Source organism: Vipera berus (assembly GCF_964194415.1).
Source record: "Vipera berus genome assembly, chromosome: Z".
Lineage (NCBI taxonomy): Eukaryota > Metazoa > Chordata > Lepidosauria > Squamata > Viperidae > Vipera > Vipera berus.
Genome location: NC_138205.1, coordinates 12,052,757 through 12,071,426, shown reverse-complemented (window position 1 = coordinate 12,071,426; position 18,670 = coordinate 12,052,757). Strand labels below are relative to the sequence as shown.

The 18,670-nt window shown below is 39.5% G+C and overlaps 1 protein-coding gene across 1 annotated transcript; it reads right to left on the bottom strand.

Annotated features, from left to right (window-relative positions):
- Positions 1 to 8,910: 8,910 nt before the first annotated feature.
- Positions 8,911 to 13,598, bottom strand: LOC308677280 (C-type lectin BpLec-like; the record flags this gene model as incomplete). The annotated part of the gene is made up of 6 exons (XM_081343538.1): positions 8,911 to 9,006; positions 10,390 to 10,504; positions 10,855 to 10,926; positions 12,049 to 12,189; positions 12,340 to 12,431; positions 13,532 to 13,598. 6 exons carry the CDS (start codon positions 13,596 to 13,598, stop codon positions 8,939 to 8,941), a joined length of 555 nt encoding a protein of 184 aa, XP_081199664.1. The 3' UTR covers positions 8,911 to 8,938.
- Positions 13,599 to 18,670: the final 5,072 nt, after the last annotated feature.

Sequence of the window (18,670 nt, the reverse complement as noted above, 5' to 3'; positions counted from 1 at the left end):
TAAATAGTCTCCAGATAGGCCTGGCACAAAATCAAGATGCATGACTTTCTTCAAGGATTTCCTGGTCCACCCTCTTCTTTTTCCCATAACTGATAGGAAAGGAAATGAAGCTCAGACTGAAAGATAATTGGCAAGTATTTCCTTGGGTAAAAAAAAGAGTTATCAAAATATATACCCATTGATTCTACATCCTAGTGGGAAGCAAAGACTATGGTTTATTAATCATTCGTCATATTTACTTGTTTTCTTTATTCTGTTGGTTTTAAGTGTCATGTTTTCTAGTTTATGTCATGTCAAATATTTGTCATGTCAAACACCGATTCTTCCCTCAGATTTGCCCTGGGAAAAAACACTAAGCTTCCATTCTGTGTGTTTTGTTTCTAATTTTTATTAAAAGTTTTACAAGAATATAAAAGCTAACACAAGTTAATGCAGAGCCAAGCAAGCAAAGATAAAAGAAGGAAAAAAGAAGAAAGAGAAGACAAACAGTGCATACAGACAGAACAAAAAGAGAAAGGAAAAAGCAGCTTCCAATTTGCTCTGCAGCAAATACTATATTTACAATTTTGACTCTTTATGATTACAGGAAAAAGAACTCACTTTTTTTTTTCTTCTGCTACAATTATTATATTTACAATATAGATTCTTACTTATGGTTATATGAGGGCAATTCAGAAATAAACCTCCATTTAGTTATCAATGATAGACACAGATACAAAACCTTTATTATACAGATTACAAAACTACAACATTACATTTGTTAAATAGTGGGTTCTTTGGTGCAGGAATGAAGACATGAAGCTGAGTACAGGATAACTCATACTTTATTTCATGCTGGAACTGTACTGAGGAAAAGGCTGCAACCAGCCGCAATATATAGTCTAGCCCCTAGGCGGCAGCCAATAGGTTTGAATCAACCATTGCCACCTAGGGATAGCCAATTGCAGCACAGGAGACTGGTAGTCTGGGTTGCTGGAGAGCCGTTAGCTGCTCCAGCAACCCACGTGGTGTATCACAAGAACCCAGTACATAACAACATTACTTTTCAACATAATCACCATTCACATTGAGGCACTTGTCATAACGTCTTACAAGTTTTGAAATTCCTTAATAGTAATCGCTCGGTGCCAAATCTGGGCTATGAGGGGGTGATCAAAAACACCCCAACAAAACTGCTTCAAAAGTTCTTGTGTGCATCTAGTGGCATGTGGGTAAGCATTATTGTGAACCAACACCACACTGGAAGTCAGCATGCCCTGATGCTTGTATGGATGGCTCATCTGAGTTTTCATAATGTTTCACAGTACTCTTCTGAATCGATGGTCAAAGCATGCTCCATGAACTTCATTAGCAGTACTCCTTTGGCATCTTCATATTTGGTGGGATTTTCTATGGCACCACTTCTGCTGTGGTGTTGGTTCACAATAATACTTGCCCACACACCACTAGATGCACCCAAGAACCTTTGAAGCAGTTCCATTGGGATGTTTTTGATCATCCCCCCCCCCCATAGCCCAGATTTGGTACTGAGGGACTACTACTAAGGAATTTCAAACCTTGTAAGACATTATAACAAGTGCCTCAATTTGAATGACAATTATGTCAAAAAGTAATGTAATGTTGTAGTTTTCTAATGTGTATAATAAAAGTTCTGTATCTGCCAGTGCCTGTCACTGATAACCAAACAGAGGTTTATTTCCAAATTGCCCTCATGCTTTATGATTACCAAATGAGAACTCACTTTTTTATATTTTTTTAATCATCAGAATTACAAATCATAAGTGAATTTTTCCTCTTTTAGGCAAATATTTGTAAGGGCTTTCTAGTCAACTGTAAATATAGACCTTTTTTTCTCTCTGAAAGAAATTAGCTTAGCCGTCTCCTCTGGACAATTAAATTAGTTTTACGATGGAATTTAGAACTACAGATCATCTGATGCTCAAAATATCAATTTTAGCAAAAATGATTATCTGACAGCCATTCATGACCATAATGTTATTATGACATGTGATATGTAAATTATCCTGATATACATAAACAACTTTATTTTAGTAACTGAGAAGGAAGTCTGTGCAGAGAGTTCAGAAGGAAATAAAATGCAGGAAACACAGGGTGTAATCACATTTATTGAGAATGGCCTTCAAGCAATAACCATGCCAGAGATTTGGGCAGCAATATAAATTAAATCCTTAAAGGTAAAGGTAAAGGCTCCCCCGCACATGCGTGCTAGTCGTTTCCGACTCTAGGGGCCGGTGCTCATCTCCGTTTCAAAGCCAAAGAGCCAGCGCTTGTCCAAGGACATCTCCGTGGTCATGTGGCCGGCATGACTAGACGCCAAAGGCGCACGGAACGCTGTTACCTTCCCACCGCAGTGGTCCCTATTTTTCTACTTGCATTTTTACGTGCTTTCGAACTGCTAGGTTGGCAGAAGCTGGGACGAGTAACAGGCGCTCACTCTGTTACGCAGCACTCGGAATTCGACCCGCCAAACTGCCGACCTTCTGATCGACAAGCTCAGCGTCCTAACCCACTGAGCCACCGCGTCCCTTAAATCCTTACCTATATATATAAAACACCATGGCACAATAGTGAATAAACTGAAAGCAGTGAGCAAATTTTGGTAGTGTACTGAGGCTACAAAAGGTATTAATGGACCAGTTTACATCCTGGGTAACCTCAGTTGACGCAACCACTTTGATATTGCATCCTGATTACAAATTAATATACAAAGCTACCTAATTATGGGATGAGACCAAGGGTCCACTTCTGACCACAATTGAGCTGGAACGTCCATCACTAAGCAATGTAATCACTGTGAATTGAACCCAACTTTTCAACCTTTTTGCTACAGTTGTTAGGCCAATCACATGACTGTTAAACAAATCCATCTTCTTTCATTGGCTTGGCTTGTCAGAACCCACCCACCCACCCACCCACCCAGGAAGATTGCAACACACACATCCCCAGGGTACTACAACTGCCGTAAATATATGCCAGTTGCCAAATACCCAACTTTTGATCACATGACCTTGGGGATGCTGTGATACATCTTAGTGTGAGGACAGTCATAAGTCTGTAATCTGTAATCATAAAGAGTCAAAACTGTAAACGTGACATTTGCTACCGATAAAATTGGAAGCTGCTTTTTTCTTTCTCTTTTCATTCTGTCTTTCTGCACTGTTTGTCTATTCTTTCTTTTTTTCCTTCTTTTATTTTTTTATCTTTTTTTCTTCTTTTATCTTTTATATTCCTTTCTTGTATCTTCTATCTATCTTTTCCTTCTTTTTATCTAATGCTCTTCATTAGCTTATGTTAGCTTATATTCTTGTAAGATTTTTAATAAAAATTAGGGGAATAAAAACCCCACACAAAAATGGAAGCTGAGTGTGTTTTTCTCAGGGCAAATCTGAGGGAAGGACTGGTGTTTCTACAAGAAATTATCTTCCTGTTAATATTTAACATAACATAAGCAAGAAACCATGATACTTAAAACCAACAGAATAAAGAAAACAAGTAAATATGATGAATGATTAATAAGCCATAGTCTTTGCTTCCCACTAAGGTGTAGAATCAATGGGTATATATTTTGATAACTCCTTTCTTTACCTAAGGAAATACTTGCCAATTATCTTTCAATCTGAGCTTTACTTCCTTTCTTCTCAGTTATGGGAAAAAGAAGAGGTGGACCACAAAATCCTCAAAGAAAGTCATCCATCTTGATGTCATGCCAGGCCTATCTGGAGACTATTTAGTGGTTGCTCAGAAAATGAGAGTCCACCAGTCCAACTGTCCAGCAACTCAACCTCTCCAGTTGAAGAACTTTGCAAAGTGAGAGGCTGAAGGCATTCTTGGAAAGTGTAGTTAGATACTCTCTGCAAATCTGTACAGTAATCTGGCAATATAATAAGGAGAGGGCTGTGTAGCAATAGAGCTTTTCATGAGTTGTATGCTAAGAACCACAACAGAAAGTCTGCAGGTAGACTAGGATCAAAATGAAATTATGGTACTCAGAAATTTGCTTGCTTTCTCAGCAAGCTAATATGAATGCCACTCTATTAATTCTTCTATCATATCTATTCTCTTTTCTCCTAAAGGGAAACCAGAAGATGGGATTCTCCATGTACGTACATTGGCCTCTGTTGCCTTGGAATATTGATCACCAATCCTTTTTTGGGGAGCTGAGCCCCCCAAATTTATCATGAGTATGGAAACATAGCGAATTGAACAACTTAGATAAATAAGTTCTTTCTTCAGATTCTTTCCAGTGATTTTCATGATAAGGATTCTGCCCAAAGTATATTGAATTTGTACTGCTGAGAGGCACTAGTAAAATGAATGTATTTCAGCAAGGTGATATTTCAGGTTAGACTAGACAGTCACTTGTCTGAAATACTAAAAGGTTCTCCTGCTCGAGCAGGGGGCTGGACTAGAAGACCTCCAAGGTCCCTTCCAGCTCTGTTCTATTCTCTTAATTTTCCACATTAAGGGTAGAAGCAGTAATAGTAATTCTCTCCTTCAGACATTGCAACCTTCCCCAGTGACTCCAATATGGCACAGTTTTAAACATCTGGGATTGTCCGTTTGAGATTCTTCCAACATTTTAAGTCAGATCATAGGACTAGTAGGCCTTTTGGACACTAATATTCTCCCAGCTCCCTATAATATCTTAACATTTGTCTAAAAAATAGATTTTGGACTACTTTCAAGGTTGGAAAGGAGGAAGTGGAAATATTTTTTTGTCCCTGGGGACTTTTGCTCCATCTTAAAATCCTATTCCTCAAACCAGAAAAAGTCCTTGTCTTCATAATCGTCTTCATAATTGATTAAATCCATGGATTTAATCAATTCAGCAGATGGTCTCCTTCCACCCCGGAAAGGGTGAGAGGCTGAGCTGCAGCCCTCAACCCTTCCATCATGTCTATTCCCATCCGAAGAGAAAATTCACAAAAATCTGGAAACTATTCCATTCTTTCTCCTTTTGCCTCCTTGCAGCCAACACAGCGTTATGCCCCAGAGACTGATTGGGGAAATGGCTATGGATATTTTGATAATAAACTAAGTTGGGATAAAGCTTGATGTAAAAACCCCTTTTCACCAGTCCAAGTATGGTGAAATGTTTCTCAAGAAATAAAATTGCACTAATGGAGATGTGCAAGGTTTAAAGTCTGCAACAATCCCACTAATCACTTAAGGATGTCTGGATGGGGCTCCATGATGTCTCTGAATAACACAATAACAGAATTGGAAGAGACCCTGAAGGTCTTCTAGTGCAACCCCCTAGCCCAACATAGCCCAACGTATTTAACAAAATACAGCTCTGCCGTCCAAAATTTCATAGAGCTGAATGTAATAAGTTCATAGATGTATATATCAAATTTCCACCTTACTCACTGTCATGAATAGGTTAATATATGACGCCTTGCTGTTTTTTTTTTTATTTTATTTTAATGCAGGTGCGCTACAAAAATTGTCACTTGGCCAGTTGGGGAGAGTGTTTGACGTTTTTCATCGTAGCCAGTATCTAAGAGCCACCACTCAACTCTTCCAGCCAATCTGTGAGACTTAACATCGTGGTCTGTCTTTTGTCAACAGAAAAGGTGATAGAGATGGACTGACAAATCCAACTACAACTACAAAATCTGGATGATAGGACAGTAGAAAACACTAATGTGCAGAGCTGACATATTTCTTGGGTAAGTCAACACTTCTTTATTATTATTATTATTTGGTGTTCCTTGATGAACCAAGTTTTCAGGGCTATCAAGAAAACAAGGGTATGTTTGTTTAACTTGGAGTCATCCCATAAGTCAGAGGAATGGAGCCCATAGGTTTCATGGAGTTTTCTGTAATTCAAAACTGCAGGTGTCTTCTCCCTCCCTCCCTCCCTCCCTCCCTCCCTCTCCCCCTCTTTCTATTTTTATAATAATCTTTAGGGTAAATGGTTAGCTTTCCATGAGGGGAAAAACTGCTAAACTGTTATTCAAGCATAATTTAATCTTTTTTTTCTGTATTGGCCATTAGGAGAAATTGTTAGCTTTCCATTCGGGCTAAGTTGAATAAACTGTTCTCCAGAGCTATGGTAGCAAAATGTTTAAAATGCAGTATTGCAGGCTAACTCTGCTCACTGCCAGGAGTTTGATCCTGACCAGCTCAAGGTGGACTCGGCCTTCTATCTTTCAGAGTTTGGTAAAATAAGGACCCAGATTTTGGGGGGGGCAACATGTGGAGTTTGTAAACCGCTTAGAGAAGGTTGTAAAACACTGTGAAGCAATATATACTTATATCCTTCCATGGGAAAGATTCTTAAAATTAATTCTAAAATTTATCTGGACCCTTCATCCATTTGTAACTTTCTAAAATCAAAGTATTAATCTTTTGATGTTTATTAAACAAAATAATGTAAGCTCTTAAAGTTATGTTTAAAACTTATTTGGTTAAGAATTGAAGGACATTCACCTTATGCAGTAAACCCGCTCAATGTCCTTAAAATTACCTTTATATACTGAAAATGATCAGAAAAGGAAGTAGGCGTGCTCAATGTCCTTAAAATTACCTTTATATACTGAAAATGATCAGAAAAGGAAGTAGGCATACTCAATGTCCTTAAAATTACCTTATATACTGAGTGTCCTTAAAGGTACAGACCATGGTCTCAGTGACATAGTTATGCCATCATCTCACAGAATTCTAAACCTGGCAGAGACCCCTGTCTTGTGGTCTCCACTAAAGGAGCAAAAGACACTGTCTGGAGCGCTTGTCTAGACTGGAATTCTGTCTTGAGAGGAATTATGAAGAATTGGTCTCCTTGTCAGCTCTTCATTTTGCCACCGTCAACTCTGTTTTTAGCAGAGTCATCTTCAGTTCACCATTTCTTTCCCAGAAATCAACATTCTCTGCTTTTCAGGAAAAAATTCAATGGAGCCAGTGGAGATGTTCCATGCAACGAGGAGAGCAGCTGTGCAGAAGAAGTCTGATATATATATATATATATATATATATATATATATATATATATATATATATATATATATATATATATATATATATATATATATATATATATATATATATATATATATATATATATATATATATATATATAGTGTAAATTACTAACAAAGAATTAAGGGAGACTGAAATGCATTTCTGACTCATTAGTCTTCATCAGTCAGTGGATCTTTGGTTATTCGGGTTTTTCCCCACGTAGGATGGAGGGAAAGGTTTACGGTAATGGCTCCCTCAAGTGATGCTGGGGACTACAATGAGCAAGTCCATATACTTTACCAAAAACACTTTAGAAGTATTTTTGTTATTTATTTTCTTTCTGATTTTTTGGCTTTCTAAGTCAGTGGACCATCCTAATCAGATCAGATTTTGTTTAGGTTTTTAGGATAAGTCAAGTTCAGGATAGTCTCCAAAATTTTGAGACAGTTTTACATTGGGACTAACCCCTTTAATGCTACCACTATATGTATTTCATTGCCCTTATGACATGCTAATTCTCTTGTAACCTAATTCAGCTTGTCCTGTAAGGACAGTTAATAGAATGGAGTGCACATTTTTCAAAACAAAGCCACCAATCTATTAGGCAAAATTCGCAGTTAATCCTAAAAGCTTTCTAAAAAGTCAGAGTTAGAAGTAAAGAGAAATTGTTGAGAAATGAACAAGTATCTAGGAGATCTGATTCTGACATCCATTGCCTTCCATATAACTTAGAATCATAGGGCTAGAAGGGACCTTGGAGGTCATCTAGTCCAACCCCTGCCGAAGGCAGAAGTCCTTACACCAATCCAAAAAAAATGATTGTCCAATCTTTTCTTGAAAGCTTCCAGACTTCAGCAGTGTTGCAAATTCAACTTTTTACCTTTCCAACAGCATTTCAATCTTTAAATCCTGTGTCTCCTTAGGAATATATGTATGGGAGAAAAAATAGCAGGCAATGGAGGCAAACAGGGGCATCTGAAGGTAAGCTATACAAGTCAAGATGGTGTCTATGGCTGTGTGCTCAAAAGGATGCATGAAAACAAGGTTGCTGCTTCAAACTCAGTCATGACTGCCATCTAGACATTTTTGATCCCCTGCTGCTATGATGCCCTGGGGGCCAATGTGTTTTCTCCTCTCTCTCTTCCGTTCATTCCTTATATTCCTTTCTCCTGAAACACTGGGATGAAACTTTTGGATTTGATGCGGCCGATACAACTGCTTCCGTCCCACCCAGCTCCACCAAATGTTGCCATCCCCTGTTCTCGAATGATAAAATATTCCCAGAAACTTTGCATTATATATCTGACATAGAGAATTTATTCATATTTTATTTCCATTGATAAAAGTCAGAACAGGGTGCCACCTTAAGAATATATGTAGGCAAAAATACCAGGCAATGGAGGCAAAAGGGGACATCTACAAGGAAGCTATACAAGTCAAGATGGCAGCCATAATTTTTTGCTCAAAAGGATGCACGAAAAAAAGGGGTTTGGTGCTTCAGTTTCAGTCATGGCTGCCATCTTGATGTTTTTGCCCCCCTGCTGCTATGATGCCCCTGGGGGCCACCATGTGTTTTCTCCTCTCTCTTCCATTCATTCCTTTTATTCCTTTCTCCTGAAACACTGGGCTGAAACCTTTGGATTTGATGCAGCCAATAGAACTGCTTCCGTCCCACCCAGCCCTACCAAATGTTGCCATCCCCTGTTCTTGAATGACAAAATATTCCCAGAAACTTTGTATTATATATCTGATACAGAGAATTTATTCATATTTTATTTCCATTGAGAAAAGTCAGAACAGGGTAATGGTGATGTTGTCTATGCTAGGAGGAAATGTTGGCTAGGAAGGGAGAAGATCTGATCAGATCCAGTAAAATCAACAGGGTGTTGACCAAATTTGCAGGTATTTTGCAGTCGGTTCTGGTTGCATCCCAGTTACTTTCATCCAGATAGCTCTACAGCTGGTACTTACAGATGTAACCATTTTGATTGGTACACGTCCCATCATTCCACAATTTAAAATCTAAAATGCAAAAAAAATAAGACAGAACTTAATTCTAATTCCTTCAATAGCGGTCTGGAAAATATTGTCATTCTTTATATTACATGGAAGTTTTACACTGGACCCAATGGAATTTCCCACGAAAAGCAAAACAAATGTTGACTCTAGGAGAATAAATGGAGAACTGAACACAGCTCTTGATATTCTGCCCTCCCCTGCTCCCAAGAAAATTTATTTTTATTTTAATTTTAATTCCATTTATATCCCGCCCTTCTCCGAAGACTCAGGGCGGCTTACAAGCTTAGCAGTAGCCTTCATTCTATGTATATGCCTGCTTGTTTACAATGAATTTTCATTGTAAAAGTAAACTTCATTCATTTCATTGCAAAAGAGACCTAGGGTTTGGGAAAAAGGAGAGGAGGGGAGGGGAGGAGAGGGGGAGGAGAAGGAGAGGAGAGGACAGGGGGGAGGAGGAGAGGAGAGGAGAGGAGGAGGGGAGGGAAAGAGGGGAGGAGGGGAGGACAGGACAGGGGAGGGGAGGGGAGGAGGGGAGAAGAGGAGTAAAAGAGGGGAGGGGTAGGGAGGGGAGGGAAGGAGGAGGAGAGGACAGGGGGAGGGAAGTCAGAGATGTAGGCTCTGACCTTAATTGCCCATGATTACTAAACTATACAAAGAAATTTCCTGAAGTAGATATAGAATGTGGAGGGTATTAACTATGGATATACAAATGAATGCATAAATTGGTGAAAGTAAGTAACAGCGGAGCCTTCTGTTGTAATGGCAAACTTCCTTCTGAATCGTTTTGGCTGAACCAAGTCAGCCAAAAGCACAGCATTTGTCCAAAGTACCTCACCTAATCCAAAGGATTTATGCAAAGACAGGCAAGATCCCAATAAAAATTTGCATGGTAAAAATTACATCCATAACAAATTAATTTACTAATAATGTTCATGCCCTTTCATTATACTTCTGACCTGCTCTGTGAAGTGGCTACCATGCTCTTCCTAACAAGAGAGCCAGCTTTGAACATTCAGTAGAACACAGCACGCTTGTTTGAAAAAGTTTAAGCCATGTTTTTTCCCACCTCAGTACTCCAAAGGTGGTGGAAAATCCACTCTGACACATCTGGTGGATACCGGTTTTGGAAAGACTAAATTATATCTGGAGAATAGTTATCCAGCTTTGCTCTCATGGAAAGCTAACCATTTCTCCCAAAGACTTTTATTTAAAAAAAGAGAGAGAGAGAGAAATTGAGAGTGAGGACATGTTCACTTTTGAATTATGGAAAACTCCATGAAACTTATGGGCTACATTCGTCTCACAGGTTAAACAACAAACCCTTATTTTCATGATGGCCCTGGTCTGAAAACCTGGTGCATCAAGAACCACCAAGTGTTGGCTTACCTGAGAGATATGTCAGCTCCCCACAGTACTCATTCTGTTTAAAGTTGTCTGGCTGGTGTACCATCCAAGCTTTGTAGTTGAAGGTGGATTCATCAGCCCATCTCCATCGCCTTTTCTGTTGCCGGAAGACAGACCACAATCACATGTTAAAAAGATAAGTAACCTCTTGGGATCATAGGCTATACTAATTAGCCAGAAAAGCTGAGTGGTGGGGAGCTTTTAGATACTGGCTACGCTGAAGAAGTTCAAATATACTCCCCAAGTTGTCAAGTGACTTTTTTTTTGTAATGCACATGGAACAAAATAAAAATAGCAAGGCATCATATCATGGCCAATTCATGACAGTGAAACTTTATACATGGTTGCATCTAACATTCAGCTCTATGAAATTATGGACTGCAGAGCTGCATTTTGTTAAATATTTTGGGCTATTACAACCACTCTTCTCCCACTGTTCATATTTACCTTAAAAGTAGAAGTGGAAGGCCGCTTGCAATGAACTTTTGTTATTATACTGTCAGGATGAAGTGGTCCCTCCTTCAGAAAAAAAGGGGGGCAGTGAAATATCTAGCACTTCTATTTGGTCTGAATTTAGAAGCCTTCTTGATATCACTGCAATCAGTGTAGGATGTGGACTATCTGAGGCCCAAAGCTAAAGAGAGCTTGGAGGGGCCCAATGTGAAATAGATGCACCAGAAATGCATCTGAAATCTAAACTGTAACTAAACAGGATCATGGGACAACACAAAACACACAGACACACAGACAGATATCTTTATGTATGTGTGTATGTGTATTTGTGTTGTACACACACGCGCACACACGCACGCACGCACACACCCCTAGACTTTAATAGTAAGGAATGTAAAGTGAAAAATACAAATTATTTTCAAAGGAAGGCATATGCTGATTATCTATTTATCATTTGGCTAGCTTGATCACTCTCATAGATTACAACAGCATACCTTGCAAATAGATATAAATCAGGAAAAATGTGGATAAGAGAAAAAGGGGGAAATAAATCTCTTCATCCCATATCTCATCATATATCTCTGAGGAAATAATAATGCTTCATGATTCAATCTTAATGAGTCGGTATTTTTCCCCTTCTTTTTTTTAAACAACAACAAAAATTATCATTTAAACAATGGCTACACAAGATTTTTAACACCTACAGTACATAGAAAGGGCCTCATAAATTTCCGAAAGCCAAAAAGAACGAATTCTGAAAATTTATTAAGATTGTGCAGTCCTCAAATGTTGCTTATTTAGTTTGCACCTAAATCCAGCACTGACTGCAGTTATTAGCATCAACAAACCATCTCGGGTTCCTTTTGTTGTTGTTGTTAGCTGCGAAGTCATGCCCAACCCATCGCGACCCTATGGACAATGTTCCTCCAGGCCTTCCTGTCCTCTACCATCTTCTGGAGTCCATTTAAGCTCACACCTACTGCTTCAGTGACTCCATCCAGCCACCTCATTCTCTGTCGTCCCCTTCTTCTCTTGCCCTCAACCTTTCCCAACATTAGGCTCTTCTCCAGTGAGTCAATATCTTATTCTCAGCAGGTAGCTCACCCAAAATAACAGAAGTGGGTGTGTAAAAATTACTGCGTAAAGAATGCAGTGGGGAAAAAATGAAATGTAAAACGTCAGACTCACCCTAGAGATATCACGGAGTCCCATCCAGACTTGACTACGTGATTCTTGTTTGTCTTTGACGTATGCAGACACCAGCGAGGACTCTTCGTGGCTGAGGATAGAGGCGAGATGACATCCCGGACCAAAGCTTTGGCACTCAAGCTAGAAACAGAAGCAGGACAAGAAAATGGCACGCCGTGATCATGAGTGGGAGTGTTGCAGACTTTAAACATTCCACATCTCCACTTGTGCAATTTTGGTTTCTCAAGAAACCTTTGACCACACCTGGACTGGTGAAAACACGGTTCTTACCTCAGCAGCATCCCAACTTAGTTTCTCATCGAAATATCCATAGCAGTTCCCCTGTTTCTGCAACCAGTCTCTGGGGCATGACGCAGCCTTGACTGCAAGGAGACAAAATGAGAAAAAACGTGCAGGTAAATGGAATAGTTTCCCGATATTCCCGAATGGGGCATGATGGCTCAGTGGTTAAAGGTGCTGAGCTTGTCAGCTGGAAAGCCGACAGCCCAGGTTTGAGACCCAAGCACTGCGCAACAGGGTGAGCTCCTGTTCCTTCTCCAGCACCTGCCCATCTTGCAGTTCGAAAGCATGCAAATGCAAGTAGATTAATAGGTACCATTTAACAGAGTTCCAAGCATTTTTGGAATATAACCATGCTGGCTACATGACCATGGAAAATGTCTTCGGACAACGCTGCCTCCCTCGGCCAAGAAACGGAGATGAAAACCATGCCTTAGAGTCAGACAAAACTGAATAGGGGAAACCTTTACTCTTTTTTATTTCTGAATGGGATCCCTTCAGTCGGGAGTGGACATGACTGAAAGGGTTGAGGGCTGCATCTCTGCCTTTCAGTTTTTTGCGAGTGGAAGGAGACCATCTGCTAAATTGTCCATGGGCTTCACCAATTATGAAGGTAAGGACTTTTTCTGGTTTGAGGGGATAGGATTTTAAGATGGAGCAAAAGGCCCCAGGGAAACAAAATACTTCCACCTCGTCATTTTAACCTTGAAGCTGGTCCAAAATCTATTTTCCAGACTAATGTCAAGGTATTCTAAGGGGCTGGGAGAATATTAGGCTTTGTTCAAAAGTCCTCCTTGTCCTATGCCCAGCATTAAAATGTTACAAAAATCTCAAATGGACAATCCTAATTGACTAAAACTGTGCCACGCTGGAGTCACTGGGAAAACTGGCAATGTCTGAGGGAAAGAATTACTATTACTATTCCTATCCTTAACATGGAAATTAAATTAAAATATGGAACTTGACAGATCACCCTGCTGAAATTATATATTCATTTTACTAGTGCATCTCAGCAGCACAGTTTCAGAATATTGGGAGCAGCATAGAATCCCATCTGACCTGGATAAGACATAAAAATTCTGACCTGCATATTACATACGAAAATGTCTGAAGACAGAGCTTACTTATCTAAGTTGTTTAATCTGATATATATTCCATATCATGATTAATTTGGGGGACTCACCTCCCAAAAATGGATTGGTGATCAAGATTCCAAGGCAACAGAGGCCGATGTACACGGACAATCCCATCTTCTGGTTGTCTTTTAGGAGAAAAGAGAAGTAGATGTGATACAAAAATTAATAAAGTGGCATTCATATTAGCTTGCTGAGAAAGAAAGCAAATTTTTGAATATCATACTTTAATTCTGATCCTAGTCTACCTGCAAACTTTCTGTTGTGGTTCCTAGCATACAACTCATGAAAAGCTCTATTGTTACTTCAAAAAGACCTCTCCTTATTTCAATGCCGGATCACTGTATGGATAGCAACACTTGCCAAGAATGCCTTCAGCCTCTCACCTTGCGAAGTTCTTCAACTGGAGAGGTTGAGTTGGCAGACGGTTGGACTGGTGGACTCTCACTTTCAGAGAAACCATTAAATAGTCTCCAGATGGCCTGGCATGAAATCAAGATGGACAAATTTCTTCAAGGATTTCCTGGTCCACCCTCTTCTTTTTCCCCTAATTAACAGGAAAGCAAGTAAAGTTCAGATGTAAAGGAAATTGGCTAATATTTCCTTAGGTAAAGAAAGGAATTATCAAAAATCAACCCATTGATTCTACACCCTAGTAAGAAGCAAACACCATGTCTTATTGTTCATTTATGATATTTACTTGATTTCTTTATTTTATTGGTTTTCAGCATCATAGTTTCTAGCCTCACCATACATCAAACATTCTAGCCTATGTTACATCAAATATTAGCACAAACGAGGAAGATTACGTCTTGCAGAAACACCAACCCTTCCCTCAGATTTGCCCTGAGAAAAACACACTAAACTTCTTTTTCTATTTTAAAAGTTTTACAAGGAACATAAAAGCTAACACAAGCTAATGAAAAGCAAAAGAAGCAAAGATAAAAGGAGGAAAGAAGAAAAGAAAAAAAAACAGCGCAGAAAGACTGGACAAAATGAATAGAGAAAAGAAGCTTCCAATTTCTTCTGCAGCAAATATTATATTTGCAGTTTTGACTCTTAATTTATGATTAGGGGAAAAGAGCTCACTTTTTTCTGCAATCTAGTGTTTTCTAATCATGAAAACCACAAATAACAAGTGTATTTTTTTTCCACTTTTACGCCAAAAATGTGTAAGGGATTTCCAGTTCATAAATATAGATATAGATGGTGACTGGACAATATATATTTGGGAAGTGTGTTCATCTAATCACTTCTTGAAATTCTACAGTGGACTGTTGTCTCTTTTTGTAACTTTCTTAGGTGTGTAACATCTACCGTATTTTCCGGCGTATAAGATGACTGGGCGTATAAGGCGACCCCCCCAACTTTTGAGATGATTTTCAAGATTTTTCGTCTTATACGCCGGAAAATCAGCGAGCCTGGGAAAGCACGCCCTCCCCTCTCACTGTGGAGGAAGCAGGGCAGGCTGGCGTCTGGCGGGAGCCGGCAGGGCAGTCCTGCGCATGCGCACGCTCCCCAGCTGTTAAGGAGCACTCCTTAGCAGCCAGGGAGTGCGCGCGTGTGCAGGACTGCCCTGCCGGCTCCCACCCGACGCTCTTCCCTCTTGAGGCAGCATCGCTCCCCGGCTCTGCCTTTAAGATCCTTTGGAGAAATATAATATTCTGCCTTTTTAATATCACCCCAAAATATTTCCTTCTCTAGGAAGGTGGGTGGGTGCTGACTTCCAACACATCTCTGTGAGGGCACCTGCTCTCTGGAACATCATCTCTCCAAAGTTCTATAAGGTTCCCATGATGATGTATTTCAAAGTTTCAGCAGGCCTTGCTGTTTTCCCAGGTCCGGTATTGAGTCTACATAAGCTGTTTTTGCAAGTTTTCCTGTTCTTTGTTACCACTGCTTATTCAAGGCCTTAAAGATTGGTTATCAGTTGATATATCTCAGTTTTAATTACACTTCCTTTCTTTTTCTTCTTACATACTGTAGAAAGAAAAATCTTCATCAGGGTCCAGTCCAATCCAGGAATAAACAAAATGGAGACTGCTTTAGAAAAAAGGTTGTACCTTATTGAACAGCATACCCAGCCAGAAATATGGCTCTGGGAAAGCTGACTACATGTTGCTGGGAGTGGTGGGTTTTGAGGCTTTTGTGTTTGGAGTTCCTGTTCCTGTGGCATGAACTTTGACCTGAGCTTTTGAGTGGGCCCTTTTTGGTATTGGTGGGTTAATCCTATTGTGTCCTAAAGGCCATGTCTTTAGAGTTTGGGTGAGGTATGTAGATTTTAGGGGTCTTTGTCTTCCTAATCTCATCAGCTTCTAGCTTCCTGGTTCCAAACTTTCTGAATAGCATTATCAGATCTGCATTTCTACAGACCTGGTTTCTGCTTTGGGAAGAGGGGCTGGGGCTGGTTTATGGGGGCTGGTTTCTGTCTTTTAAGATTTTCTTTCTCCATTACTGTATTCCTTTGAGAAATATAATATTCTGCTTTTTTTATATTCCCCAAAATATTTCTTTCTTGGGGGGGGGGTTGCTGTCCGCCCACCATACTTTAATTTCTTTATTATAAAATTTAGTATTCCTTTTCCATACTTTGCATAACATTCCTTAGAATGGAATAAGATGATACATATCTCTCCTTGCACTTGCTAGACTCTAGCAGGGGTGTCAAACACAACATCAGCATTGCGGTTGCCCTCAGGGGGCCGGGTGGGTATGGCCAGGGTGGGCGTGGCCTACTGGGTAGGCATGGCTAGAATGCATATGGCCTACTGGGTGGGCGTGGCCAGCTTTACATCATTCGCATCAAGGGTGCCTATGGGGCCTGGGCAGGAGTGGGACAGATCTGAGGGTCTCTGGCAGAAGGAGATGGGACCAGGGCAAGTGCCAAGGCAGTGGGGGCCGTTCCCTCACTGTTTCCAGGATGGCTTTGTGGGCCACGTGAAACCACTTCGCGGGCCGGATCCGGCCCCCGGGCCTTGTATTTGACATGTCTGTGCTAGAGGTTCTCACACTGAATTATTCTTATTGCATTGATTTATGTTAACTGGCTCTGTAACAAAGGCCTATTTACATGGCAAATATTGTATTTTTAGGTTCCCCTTAATAAAATTGATCTGATTCTTAAAACTATAGCAGAGAGATTCCCTGAATTTCTCAGTTCATAGTGCTCTTGGGGTCTCCATAACTTAGATCAGGGGTCCCCAACTTGTGGGCTGCAGCCCACTAGTAGGCCATGAGGGGTTTGCAACTGGGCCATGGAAATGGTTGGTGAGCACGTGCATGGACATGCATCCTCACTTGCACAACCAGTAAGTGAGCATGTGCATCATGTTCCATTTGCATGACAGCAGGCATGCATGCATGCTGCTTGCACAAGTGGAACTGCACACACGTGCATGCTTGCTGGCTGCTTACGTAAACCATCTCCTCCCCTCCCCCCACCAGTCTGCAAAGCCGGAAACATTGGGAAATTCTGATTAAGATCAAAACTGTTATGCCCTGAGCAATCTATGCAGTGCCAGATGTTAAGGATCACCACTTTTCCCTTGAAAATTTAGAATACTTTAAACATACCATGGCACCCCTGTAAATTTCCTATGGCATCCAAGAATACATGATTCATATCCCCTTTTTTTCAACCTGAGAAAAGTTGGTGTCCTTTAATAATAAAGAGAGGAGAGATACTTTACTTGTGTTCTCACTATTATTTTCAAAGTATGCAGTGAGCTATATTCGCTATCATATTTATATATGCACAGAGGGTGTGCATTCTCAAGAAACATTCATGCCTTAAAGCAAGAACACTTGACTCATTCATGGGTAAAAACCAGGCAGTTGGCTGGAATTAAAATCATTTTGAAGAATGTCAAAAACTCATAAAAATGCAAAGTTATATATGTCTCTATCTAGTTGGTGTCTATAACCCAAACTCAGAAGGGAAGATTTTATAGTTTGATGAACCTAATTATATTTTCCTAGACCAATTCCAGTCTGTTTAAAACCTTCTTAACATGTGGTGCTCAGAACAAGAAACCCAGTAGTCAATATAGGATTTGATCAAAGAGGAATATAAAGGAACAAGAACTTGTCATTATTTGGAAATGATGCTTCTGTTGATAAAACCTAAAATGGTATTGCCTCTTTTTCCCCCCAACCCCATCAGACTACTGATTATATTCTCTTTGCAATCAGCTACTTTAAGACTTTTTAATTAATACTGTTATCAAGATGGGAATAGTTGCACATTTTGTTTGCTAAGGGAAAAACCTTGCAAGCTCTCTATTAAAGTGCAATCTATTTCTTTCATCACATTTCACTGAGATCATTTTGAATTTCATTTATGCCTTCCTGGGTATTATTTTATTTTCCATCCACCTTTTAGGTTCTCTCCAGACCTGTTAATGTTTCCCACCATCTCTTCAGTGAAATCATAAGTAAAGATAGACTATTCAATATTTCCAAACCTAGGCCATAAATGTATATTTCCTCAGAGGCCACTGTACATGATGTAGCTAATTCACAAGTCAATCTCAACTAATTTCTCTGCCTTTTTGAGACCATTGTCTCAAAAAAAACAAGATTTATTCCTTAAAAGAATTATCAAATAAGGTAGAATGCATATATGATAATGGAAGCCTGGATGATTTGTTCATGAGATTATTTATCTGTTTATAATCATCCATCTCCCTCCTATAAGTTTTAACTGGTTTTATCTCCAATTCAATCATTTAGAATCTCCCACAACTGACCAGGAGCATTCACAAATAATAATAATAATAATAATAATAATAATAATAATAATAATAATAATAATAATAATAATAATAATAATAATAATAATAATAATAATAATAATAATAATAATATAGCCAAGATATTGCAATGGCGTTTGGCTTGGACAAATGTGCCACACTTACTCTCAAACAAGGAAAAATAGTGAAAACTGAAGGAATCAATATGCCCCACGAAAATAACATTAAAAGTCTGGATGAGGAAGTTTACTACAAATATTTGGGTATCCTTCAAGCTGACAACATCAAGCACACTTAAGTCAAGAAAAAGATTAGAGGTGAATACATCAAGAGAGTGAAGAAGATCTTAAAGTCCAAACTCAATGGAGGAAATACCGTGAAGGCAATCAACACCTGGGCAATTCCAGTCATTAGATACACAGCTGGAATAGTGGACTG